This window comes from Melanotaenia boesemani, chromosome 8 (genome assembly GCF_017639745.1).
Source record: "Melanotaenia boesemani isolate fMelBoe1 chromosome 8, fMelBoe1.pri, whole genome shotgun sequence".
NCBI classification, from domain to species: domain Eukaryota; kingdom Metazoa; phylum Chordata; class Actinopteri; order Atheriniformes; family Melanotaeniidae; genus Melanotaenia; species Melanotaenia boesemani.
In genome coordinates this window covers 37,339,190-37,352,445 of record NC_055689.1, presented here as the reverse complement: position 1 = coordinate 37,352,445, position 13,256 = coordinate 37,339,190, and the positions used below count along the sequence as shown (strand labels likewise).

General features: G+C 47.3%; 1 protein-coding gene across 1 annotated transcript in view; it reads left to right on the top strand.

Moving 5' to 3' along the window:
- The window catches only part of LOC121644134 (E3 ubiquitin-protein ligase TRIM63-like), a 34,485-nt gene that overhangs the window by 4,998 nt on the left and 16,231 nt on the right, over positions 1-13,256 (top strand). The window contains exons 3-4 of the mRNA XM_041991869.1: positions 3,409-3,583; positions 3,808-3,903. Of these exons, the coding sequence (XP_041847803.1) occupies positions 3,409-3,583; positions 3,808-3,903 (271 nt within the window). The remainder of the gene's footprint in view (positions 1-3,408; positions 3,584-3,807; positions 3,904-13,256) is intronic.

Below are 13,256 nucleotides of genomic sequence, written 5' to 3'. Positions count from 1 at the left end.
ACCTGGAGTTCATGTCCGTAAGATGCAGACCTTTTCACCTACCAGGAGAGCTAACTGTTGTCATCATCACTGCCTCCTTTATACCACCGGATGCAAAAGTAAACACGGCACGCTGCTGCTTAATGCCATCAACAAACACCGCGGGCCCACCCCGATGGGGTCCACATGATTGCAGCGAACTTCAATGAAGCAAATTTGAAATCGGTTCTTCTAAAATTTTACCAACATGTTACATGCCCAACTAGACGGGACAACACTCTGGATCATATGTACTCCAGCATCAAGCATGCATACAGAGCCTTACCCCTCCTCCACCTGGGCCCGTTAGACCATCCTCTCCCTACTTCTCACCCCCCTCAGTCGACAATCACCACCTGGCCTGAGGATGCCCTCCCTCAACTTCAGGACTGCTTTGAGCACACCCAGTGGGATGCCTTCCATCATGAGGACCTGGTAACATTCACAGAGACTGTACTGGCCTACATCAAGTCCTGCATTGGCAACGTCACTGTAGATAAGTGCATCCGGGTACTCCCAAATCAGAAACCTTGGATGACAAGCCAGGTCCACATGGTCCTTTGGGCCCGCGTCTCAACCTTCAAATCAGGCAAAGAGCTCTGTACAGCGCTGCTCGGGCCAACCTGAAGCGAGGCATCAGGGCTGCAGAAGCAGATTATAAAAGGAGGATAGAAGACCATCTCACCAGCAGGAACCCCGCCAGGTCTGGCAGGGTATACAGAACATCACAAAATACATGTCATCTGGGGAGTCCAAGGAGGCGCTTGCAGAGGAGCTGAACAGTTTCTTTGCCCACTTTGAGTCTCAGCTACAGCACTCAGCCACACCGATCCAACCCCCACCAGCCTCCAGTACCCCCCACTCACCCTACAGGTCCAGGACGTAAGACGTGTGCTCTGGTCAGTGAACCCCAGAAGGCTACAGGTCCAAATGGAGGACCTGGAAGAGTGCTGAAGGCATGTGCCCATCAGCTCTCCCAGGTCTTCACCGTTGGTAAAAGCCATCATCCCGTCCTGCCTGAAACCTGCCACACTCATCCCTGTTCCTAAAAATGCATCTACAGCCAGCCTCAGTGGCTACCGCCCAGTGGCACCCCGGTCATTACTGAGTGTTTTGAAAGACTTGTCCTACAGCACATTAAGGCCTGCCTCCCTCCAACCCTGGACCTACACCAGTTTACATAGCAGGCAAACAACTGAGGACGCCATCGCCATCACTCTCCACTCGGCACTGAGCCACCTGGAGCACAAGAGGAGCTTCGTCAGGATGCTCTTCAGCTCAGCCTTCAACACAATGATCCCAGACATTCTGGTCCCCAAACCATCCTACTTAGAGCTTCCACCATCCGCCTGCGCCTAGATAAAGGACTTTCTGATCAATCTGCCTCAGCGAGTGAAACTTGGCTCCCACCCATCCTCCACCGGCTCTCCTCAGGGATGCTGAGCCCGCCCTCTACTCCCTCCACACATCTGACTGCAGTCCTGCTCAACAATCTGGGGATTTTCTGCCTGAAGACGGCGCTGGCCAGGAAAACTGAGACACGTAAAAACTGGGCTTAATGCAAAATTTTCTACAGAAAAACACCTTCAGACAGCCTCTGAGATGATGAACCATGATTGGCAGAGAAGTTTTCATGTTTACAACCTTCATGATCAGCTCTGCTGCTCATCCCAAACATGCTTTCCCCCCAAACGAGGCTCCATTTAAACAGAAAATAGGCAGATTTTACAAACCTGTATTTATTACCAAGAAGCTTTGTTACAACACAGAAATAAATAACCTTTACCGACTTATCACAACTTCATTAGCTCTGCCTTCATGTACACACAACTCACAGAAAGTTCAGGATGTTCAACTTTCAGGTGAAATTTACAGAAAATATTAAAAGCTGATGGGAGACATTTCAGTAGATTCATGTGTTGGTGATTCCTCCATCGCAAACCATTCATAGAAGCTAAACCTAGCAACAGTGCTGGTTAGACTAGTCATAAACAACTAGTCATGTACAGTGGGGTCTAGGTCTGATGATGACGACATGATGAAGAGGATGGTGTAGAGACAAGCGGTCACTGAACCAGAACATTTGCTGGTCCATTCATGGTTCAGATGCGTCTTCTGCCTTGTTTGTGGTTAATTATCGATCAGAGAACAGCATGTTAACACGAAAATACTGAAACATTCAACAGTTGGACACATGCATCCAGATGTTTAGAGAAAGTCAAGTTCAGTTCACCTGAAAAGGTGTTCCTGGATTTTAGCTGAATTCTGACGTGACAGAAACGTGGTGGCGGTCTGGGATTTGGACCTGGATCGACTGTGGGGAGCAGCCTCGGTGTAAATGGTGCGTTTAGCTGAACTGATTTAGCAAATATTAAAATAAATATTTAAAGAAATTTCAGCTGGTTTTGCAAGAAAAAATCCACTAAATTCACCATGTTTCTTGTAACTTGTCATAAATCCTGCTGTGAAATCAGAAATCCTAAGTCAAACTTATTAAACCCCAAAAGGTTGTAAAATCCTGGAGGAGCTAGTTAAACTAGTGACCAGTGGTTACCAGCTGCACGGCCTCCTTCGGCTGCTTATGTGCTATTTTTAAATGTGGGTCAGCAGCAGGATTATTTCAGGTCTGCAGCTGATAAACAGGTTTCAGCATCATGTGAAGGGGAAACAAAGAGCAGATTCACTTAAAGAGACCAAAATGTAAATTCAGTTATATTCAGAAATTAATAGAAGTTTCTATTTTTATACATTGAGATTTACTGAAAACCGTTTACCTAAACCAGGAAACAGAGCTGGGCCTGCTTGGTTTTCAGGCAACAGGTTCGTACTAAACAGCGACGTCCGTTTCAAAAGCTGTCATAAGTCGCCATGGTTGTTAAATCAGTTCCTCCACTAGGGGGCAGTGCTGAGTTCAGAGTCAGTATCAGATGCCATTTAGCAGCGGTAATGCGTTGCTATGATGATGTTTCCAACCGCCCAACACGCCCTAAACACTCACATAGAGTCTTTATTAAAAAGCTCGCACAAATCCTACAGTTGTCCTTGCTTTTTTGGACCTTCCTGATCCTCTTCTTCTTCATCCTCTTCTTCTTCTCCAGTTTGTTTCTTTCGCTGGTCGCATGTCAGCTATTCTGCTCAGCACTGCTCCCCCTGTTTCCGGTCTTCTGTGTCGAGTGATGGATAGCTAAGCTCCCTGAAAACAGACCAAATTACGAGCGTAACCAACACAGGAGACAGAGGAAACTGTCCATCCATCTGCTGCATCGAGTATAAATGGGCCTTAGAGTCCCAGCAGGAAGTCGGCCTTGTTCCAGAAGAACTTCCATCACTGCTTCTGTGTGCAGATGGATCCCAGCAGATCAGCCATCTTTCTGTGTGTTTGTCCATCAGCAAGCCAGTCCCTGAGGTGAAGCTGGAGCAGCCGATGTGTGATGACCACGAGGAGGAGAAGATCAACATCTACTGCATGACCTGCAGCACCCCCACCTGCTCGCTATGCAAGGTGTTTGGAGCCCACAAGGACTGCGAGGTGGCGCCGCTCAACGACATCTTCAACAAGCAGAAGGTCCGAGAAGCTCCTGAGACAAAGTCACAAGAATCCAGTTAAACTTTCATCTTATACACACACACACACACATATATATATATACATACACACATATACATACATATATATATATGTATATATATATACATTATATGTATATATATATTATATATGTATATATGTATATGTACTGTCTAACAAAATCTAGTGGTTTTTGTGTGTGTGCATGTGTGTGTGTGCAGGCGGAGCTGACGGACTGTGTCGCCATGCTGGTTGGGAACAACGAGAGGATCCAGGCGATCATTGGTCACCTGGAGGAAACCTGCAGAGCTGTTGATGTGAGTTCTGCTCCAATGACACACATAAACCCTGCTTCCAGGTTCCTGCTCTGCTTGCTAGAACAGGAACAAAGAAACCAGAGCAGCACTCTTCTGACAGCATTTATCAGCTGCTTCCTTGATGGTGGAACCACATGGAGAACCCTCCCCTTCAATGAAAACGTCTTTAACTTAAGACCATTACAATAAGCAAACTGTAATGGACCCTGAAGGTGATGACTCGTTTAAGTGAGCCAATAACCGACTCTGCAGGACTTTTATGATGCGAGATGTTAGGGCAACTGGTCTGTGTCATCTGGTTCAGATGGTTGGGATGTTTTAGGTCCTGGAACAAGACAGGACGTTTTTCACAGCACAGGAACTCTTTTCTGACTCAGGCTGGTGCTGAAAAGGTGCTAAAGAATCCACCATAGCTGATCTGAGCAGGTTCTGAGAACCCTGAATCCATCTGCAGCCTTGATCCGGTTCAGTTTCTCCAGTTGCTTCTTCACCTGACTACAGGAGACAAACAGGCTAGAGGTGGAGGCAGAGGACGTCTCAGGAGACAGACGGGCTAGAGGTGGAGGCAGAGGACGTCTCAGGAGACAGACAGGCTAGAGGTGGAGGCAGAGGACGTCTCAGGAGACAGACGGGCTAGAGGTGGAGGCAGAGGACGTCTCAGGAGACAGACGGGCTAGAGGTGGAGGCAGAGGACGTCTCAGGAGACAGACGGGCTAGAGGTGGAGGCAGAGGACGTCTCAGGAGACAGACGGGCTAGAGGTGGAGGCAGAGGACGTCTGGCCTCCTTTAACTTGAAGCCGATGATCTTTTTCATTCTTGACCATACATAAGACAATTCCTAAACTTGCTTATAAATCCCTTTCCACTTGATAAATTTAAAAAGGTAATTCCCTTTTACACTCTGCATTTTTAAATCGATTTCCTTTATGGTGTACCCTCCATTTATCTGTTGTCTGACACTTTGGGGCTTTGAGCAGAAAACCAAGTTAAACCAATCACAGCAGCTCCTGGAATGTAAGCAGCTCTCTCATTGGTCAGATAGCGTCTCTGTTTTGACTCTCTGATTTGGCAAAGTAACAGCTCGCTAACAGCTACCTAACTACGTCGACAGTACAGATGCCAATTGTCTTGTGCAGAACCGATTTTTCTTCAGACTATAATCCAACACAATTTGCTTGCTTAACTTACATTTATTAATAGTTGGTTTTAGCCAAAGAGAAGACGCCGCATGCGGCCGCATGTAGGAGCTGAAGAGCCATGTGGCCGCCATCTTGGACTGGTTGTTAGCTCTGTTCACTCAACTCTTTAACAGGAATAAAAATGACCAGAACTCATTCTCAATCTATTTTCCAACAGTTTTTCTTTGTTGCTAAAGTCAGACATGTTGCTCTGACACAGGATTACTAGTTACAGTAGAAAGTAATAAAATCTTTTATGTCTGTCCAGTAAGGCTATCATAAAACACACAGACATATAGAGAGCCAGTAATAGTCAGTTTTACTTAATTAAAAACTAAATAACTGATTCTATAAATATAATCAATATAAGACATATACAGAGATATTTAAAATAATTCAATACATCTGTAACAATATATTCACACATATGTACAATATAAACACATTTTGTCACACACTAAAATACCAGTAAATTATAACATACATTGAAAAATGTAACAACAACGTTTATACATATATTCTCTCTAAAACTTTTATTTTATCTTATATAATTCTAACCTACCTTATATAATCTTTCAAGAAAAATTTGTGAGCTGAAACCTCTGAAAGAGGATGGCGTCGCAGCTTCTTTCTCATTCTGTCGGTGAAATGTCGGCCGCACTATCTGCCTCGAGAGTTCACCGCGGTGTTCGTCACCATTGTTTACATCTCACCGGGTGCTAATGCTAACGAAGCGCTACAGGAGCTCCATGACACCATCAGCTCGCTGCAGACTGCGCACCCGGAGGCACTTTACGTGGTTGCGGGAGACTTTAACCACGTGAAACTGACGGACACTCTGCCCAGGTTTTACCAGCACGTCACCATTCCCACACGAGGGGACAACACTCTGGACTGTGTGTACACAAACATACGTGGTGCATACAGAGCTCTTCCTCGGCCCCATCTTGGCCTCTCTGACCACATCTCCATCCTGCTGGCGCCAGCTTACCGCCCCCTGCTGAGACGGATCAGGCCAACAAAGAAGACTGTCACTGTGTGGCCCAGTGATGCAGCCTCTGTGCTCCAGGACTGCTTCCAGTGCACAGACTGGCAGGTCTTCAGAGAGGCAGCTATGTGTGAGGGAGAGGTGGACCTGGAGGACTACACCTCCTCTGTCCTCGGCTTCATCTCCAAGTGTACTGATGATGTCACCACCACCAGGACAGTTACCTGCTATCCAAACCAGAAACCCTGGTTGAATGCTGAGGTGAGAGCTCTGCTGAAAACCAGGGATGCTGCGTTCAGGGCAGGTGAGGCATCAGCACTGAGAACGGCGAGAAAAGATCTGACGGTGGGTGTCAAGAGGGCCAAAGCCGCATACGCTCAGAAGATTCAGGGTCACCTCACCTCCAACGACCCCCGGAGCATGTGGATGGGCATAAAGTGCATCACAGACTACGACACCAAGGATGCACAATGTCCAAAGGACCCCTCCCTGCCAGACGAACTAAACAGGTTTTACGCTCGCTTTGAGGACCCTGACTCCCCCCCTCCCTGCAATAGACTAACACCACCACCTGGTGACACGCCCCTCTGTGTGTCCACTGCTGATGTGAGAAAGACCCTTAAAGGAATTAACCCCCGCAAAGCTGCTGGCCCAGACAACATCCCAGGGCGTGTACTGAAAGACTGCGCACACCAGCTGGCTGAGGTGCTGACGGACATCTTCAACACCTCACTATCACTGGCATCCGTTCCCACCTGTCTAAAGACTGCAACCATTGTCCCCGTCCCAAAGTGTCCCACAGTGACAGGCCTGAATGACTACCGACCCATAGCCCTGACCCCGGTAGTCATTAAGTGCTTTGAGAGGCTGGTTATGGCCCACATCAAAGACTCCATCAACGTCACAGTGGACCCACATCAGTATGCATACAGAAAGAACCGCTCCACTGATGACGCCATCTCATCAGTGGTCCACACAACCCTCACCCACCTGGAGAGCAGAAACTCATACGCCCGCCTGCTCTTCCGGGACTTCTCCTCTGCCTTCAACACCATCATCCCACAGACACTGGTCCAGAAGCTCTCCACCCTTGGTCTGAGTAACACACTGGGGAACTGGGTCCTGGACTTTCTGACCAACAGACCTCAGACTGTCAGGATCCATAACTCCACCTCCTCCTCCATCACCCTCAGCACCGGCTCTCCTCAGGGCTGTGTGCTGAGCCCCCTCCTGTTCACTCTGCTGACATATGACTGCTCGGCGAGACATCCCAGCTGTCATATAGTGAAGTTTGCAGATGATACAGCGGTTGTGGGACGCATCAACAACAACGATGAGTCGGAATACAGAGAGGAGGTGGAACACCTGGTGCAGTGGTGCAGAGAAAACAACCTCTGCATCAATGTGAAGAAGACCAAGGAGATGGTGGTGGACTTCAGGAAGGATAAGCGCCCTACTCCTCCCCTGCACATCGGAGGAGTAGCTGTGGAGGTGGTCTCCAGCTACAGGTACCTGGGTGTGCACATAACCAAGGACCTCACCTGGAACACCAACACTTCCCAGCTGGTCAGGAAAGCACACCAGCGCCTCTACTTCCTTAGGAAGCTGCGGCGAGCCGGACTAGGGAGCGCTGTCCTGAGGAGCTTCTACCGGCTGCGCGGTGGAGAGCGTCCTCTGCACCTGCATCACTGTGTGGCACGGCAACTGCACCGCCGCTGAGAGGAGGGCTCTGCAGAGGGTGGTAAAGGCTGCACAGAGGATTATGGGGAGCAGCCTTCCCACCACCTCAGACCTCTACACAGCACGATGCAGGGGGAGGGCCCTCCGCATCATGAAGGACTCCACCCATCCAGCACATGGACTTTTCCAACCCCTCCCCTCAGGCAGGCGGCTGAGATGCATAAGGAGCAGACCACCAGGTTCAGGAACAGCTTCTTCCCCGAAGCTGTCAGACTGCTGAACTCTTGCCATGCCTTGTAGACTCCTCCCCACCCTACCCCACCCTTCCCACCCTACTTCCCCACCTCTGAACACCAGCCCAAACCCTGCTGCCCTGCCCCCATCCCCATCCTAAACTGAATCCACCCCCCCACTCCGACAAACAGACCTGCACTGCAAACACTTTACCCCCCCCAGGGGAGTTCCTGTCCACATGTTTACATGTTTATCTGCTGTCCATATAAGTGCAATATCACTAATATTAATATCAGAAATGTTATACTTTGGACTACCACTACCTCATGCACATACATACTTGCACATATTTATCTAGGCTGCACATGCAAACTGGGCTCTTTAGTGTTTACTGTTATTTTTATTTTTATTTTATTTAAAATTGTGCTGTTTATATTCTATTGTATTTAGCTTATATTCTATTTATATTTAGCCTATATTTCTATTTTTTTTTTTTTTTTTTTTCTCTTCATGTCTTATTTTATTTCACTTATTGCCCTCCTTCTTATGGCTCAAACCGGGACCTCAGTTCTAATTTCGTACCATAAACATGTAAATGTGAGCTGGTATGACAATAAAGTTCCTTGAATCCTTGAATCCTTGAATTCTGCTGCTCTGCAGGTAAAGAGAGGCCAATTCGATGAAGCCTTATTTTAAGGAACACTCAAAAAAACCCCGTGGCAATAAGCTGGAATGATGCTTACCGATGCCAAGCTGGGTCTGCTCGTGTCCCTGAGCAAGGAAACATCCTCAGAGCCGATCACTTCCTGGACCAGGTGTAGGAATGTACACGTCAGGTGGTAAAAAGTTCAGGCAGCTTTGCAGCATCTGCTGGTGCAGCAGCACCAGATCCAGAGACTAGACAACCTGATCCAGAAGATAGTTCCGTACTGGGGATTACTCTGGTTCTGGTTCTGTGCTGGGGATTACTCTGGTTTTGGTTCTGTGCTGGGGATTACTCTGGTTCTGGTTCTGTGCTGGGGATTACTCTGGTTTTGGTTCTATGCCGGGGATTACTCTGGTTTTGGTTCTATGCCGGGGTTTACTCTGGTTCTGGTTCTGTGCTGGGGATTACTTTGGTTCTGGTTCTGTGCTGGGGATTACTCTGGTTTTGGTTCTATGCCGGGGATTACTCTGGTTTTGGTTCTATGCCGGGGATTACTCTGGTTCTGGTTCTGTGCTGGGGATTACTTTGGTTCTGGTTCTGTGCTGGGGATTACTCCGGTTTTGGTTCTGTGCTGGGGATTACTCTGGTTCTATGCTGGGGATTACTCTGGTTTTGGTTCTATGCCGGGGATTACTCTGGTTTTGGTTCTATGCCAGGGATTACTCTGGTTCTGGTTCTGTGCTGGGGATTACTCTGGTTTTGGTTCTATGCCGGGGATTACTCTGGTTCTGGTTCTATGCCAGGGATTACTCTGGTTCTGTGCTGGGGATTACTCTGGTTCTGGTTCTGTGCCGGGGATTACTCTGGTTCTGGTTCTGTGCTGGGGATTACTCTGGTTCTGGTTCTGTGCTGGGGATTACTCTGGTTCTGGTTCTGTGCCGTGGGTTACTCTGGTTCTGGTTCTGTGCCGGGGATTACTCTGGTTCTGGTTCTGTGCCGGGGGTTACTCTGGTTCTGGTTCTGTGCTGGGGATTACTCTGGTTCTGGTTCTGTGCTGGGGATAAGTCTGGAGCTGACTAGGAGAGATGCTGCACCAGCTGCTAAACATAATGGCTGACTCTTCAAACCAAATCAAAAATCAATGAAAATCAAATAAAATGAATTTTTTTGATGACATTTATTATTGTCATTATCTCCTTCACACACAGATACGTAAGGGGTAATGCCCGATGAAGTGTCCATTATCATAAATTAATGGGTGACGCAGAGGCGTGAACTGTCCGACATGAAGCGGTTGACGGTTTGCGCCTCTGTGTCATCCATTAATATATGATAATGGCCACCTCATCAGGCATTATCCCGCTTATACCATGGTCACTTACGAAAGAAATAAATATTAAATCAGTTATTATTATGTTAATGTTGTTTTTATCGGTAAAATCCTAGGTTATTCAGAAGAAGCGACTGAGTGGACTATTTCGTTGTGACGTGTTGCCAATGGTAACCGGCTCTGAAACTGACCTGCAGCTTGGTTGGTCAGCTGTTGTGTTAGACCTGATCAGTGGGGGGAAGGGAGATGATTGATTAACGTTATGTTACGTGACACACACATTTCAGAGGGCGGGTGCAGCTCTTACAGCTGGTGAGTGTGAGGATGATGCCACAGATTGTTTCCTACATCATTCCTGATGTAGATTCAATCAATCAAACTTTATTTATAAAGCACTTTTCATGCTAGGGCAACACAAAGTGCTTTACATGAAAAATCAATTTATGCATATTAAAACAAAATTAAACTACATAACAGGGGAAAAAGAAAAAAGAAAGTTACAGTTGCACACAGGAACATGCAAATATACACACAAAGCAGATTCACCCCCCCCCCCCCCCCCCCCCCCCCCCCCATTCAGCACACGACTCCTTGATTTCTTTCTCTGTACTAAAGTAGTATTAAACACTAAAAGTGATAACCATCTGGCTTGATGCTGCTGTGAGGAAACAATATCATGGGGATCCATCCACACTAGGAGCCAGTCCACCCATGTCCTACAGAGGCCGCCATCACGACAACCACCCTGATCAGAGCAGACCGGAGCCACACCACAGCCATAAGGCTGCAGTGTAGGGCCCCAGCCACCCAGACAAGGGCAATCACCGCAGCAACAACCCCCAAACTCAGCAGGCAAAACCCCCGGCATGGAGGATCCCCATGAGGTAAACACTGGAGTTTAAACAAATATTAAATAACCTTAAGAAACAATAAGCTAAGAGTAAGTAAGTAAATAAATAAACAGATAAATAAAATAAATACAGTTGAGTAAAATGAAATGAAAATATACAGTTGAGTAAAATGAAATGAAAATAAAGTAACAAGATATACATTTTAAAAAATTAGCTTAAGATCAAATAAATTTAGTTAAAAGCTAAGCTAAAAAGGTCTTAAGCCTCTTTTTAAAAACATCATCAAAAGCAAGTCGGATAAATAAGAGGGCCCAAGACCATTAAGACATTTATAAACTACTAAAAGAACCTTAAAATCAAAATCAGTCCTACATTTTTTTAATAAATATCATCCACCACTCTGATCATTAAATGTGATGTAAGTCTGTCCTAAGTGGTTTTTATAATGTTATCCACCATTCACTCTGTATTAAGTATGTAAGTAAGTGTGGTGGAGGAGGTTTTTCTTCACTCCCCCATTGAAGGTGAAAGGTGTAGAACATGGCAGTAACCGCGGGGCGGAGTAGAGCGTCTTTATATCCGGGCAGGTGTGTGTCCTTTAGTTTGCGTTGTACGCTGACTGTTGTGTGGTTCGCTGCCAAAGTGTCACCATGACCTCCCTGAGATCTTAAGAGCAGCTCATTGGGACCCGTCGCGGTGTTCCTGCTCTCTTCTCTCCCTCCCCATGTTGGGCTGTACTGGTCAGACTGCTTCACTCGTCACACGGAGCAGGACGTTAATCTGCATCATATGATTGGTGTGTTTTCTCTTTTTTTAGACACGTGGAGCAGCGTGTCCTACTATACTGTGCTGAGAGGTTGCTGGTTTGTCTCCGCTTGGATTTCCTCCAGCTCATCGGCCCTCCGTATGACCTAAACCCCGGCATATAGGGTTGTTCTGGAAAATAGTCAGTTTTTATGTTTTATTATTGTTTTAAAGGAAATGTTTAAATAAAATGTCATTTTTATGGGACTCCAGCTGCCAAGGTGCATTTTATTTGAACCTACTCTTTTTAGGTTTACTGGGGGTTTTAACTCCCCAGTTTGGTTGTCATCCTCTTCTTTTTTGTATAGAAATGATTAGTTTTTCGCCTTTACAACAACACCCACCACATGAGGTCAGAAAGACAGACGACGACCTGGTTAAAATTAAATGTAACATTGTCTTTGATCGTGACATTTCATAAAGATACTGGCATGTCCATAGTGGTGGTTGAAGGATGGAGATTTAACGTTTGTGGACCCTGACCGCTGCTGGTTTAACGTATGTGGACTCTGACCGCTGCTGGTTTAACGTTTGTGGACTCTGACCGCTGCTGGTTTAACGTCTGTGGACTCTGACCGCTGCTGGTTTAACGTCTGTGGACTCTGACCGCTGCTGGTTTAACGTTTGTGGACTCTGACCGCTGCTGGTTTAACGTATGTGGATTCTGACCTCTGCTGGTTTAACGTCTGTGGACTCTGACCGCTGCTGGTTTAACGTATGTGGACTCTGACCGCTGCTGGTTTAACGTTTGTGGACCCTGACCGCTGCTGGTTTAACGTATGTGGACTCTGACCGCTGCTGGTTTAACGTTTGTGGACTCTGACCTCTGCTGGTTTAACGTCTGTGGACTCTGACCGCTGCTGGTTTAACGTATGTGGACTCTGACCGCTGCTGGTTTAACGTTTGTGGACTCTGACCGCTGCTGGTTTAACGTTTGTGGACTCTGACCGCTGCTGGTTTAACGTTTGTGGATTCTGACCGCTGCTGGTTTAACGTTTGTGGACTCTGACCGCTGCTGGTTTAACGTTTGTGGACTCTGACCGCTGCTGGTTTAACATTTGTGGACTCTGACCGCTGCTGGTTTAACGTCTGTGGACCCTTCAGCCAATCAGAATCGAGTATTCACCCAGACCATGGTGTAACCCCCCCCCCCCTTACTTTCTGTCTCTCAGAACAAAGACATCATAAAGTAGAATCGGGGGATTCGGGGGATTGTAGGGGGATTGTAGGGGGAGGTGCTTGGTGTGCTTAGGTGATGGGACTGGGAGGTTTATGTGTGCGTTTATGCTGTGTGTGTGTGTGTCATCTAGGATGAGTGAGAGTGTGTGGATATAGGTGTGTATGTGGGGTGGGGAGGGATCCCATGCACTGTGTGGGCCATGGGTCTGGGCTCTCCCACTGTCCACCCCCCCCCCCCCCCCCCCCCCCCCCCCCCCCCCCCCCCCCCCCCCCCCCCCCCCCCCCCCCCCCCCCCCCCCCCCCCACACACACACACACTCCTGTCCTCCCCCCTAGGCATGTGGTGGGCGTGGCCTTCTCCCCTCCATCAGGTTTTTACAGCCAAATAGATTTGAGTCAATATCTGCATATCATCTTTCTTTGTAAAATTTGATCAATTTGATTATATTTATAGATGAAATTA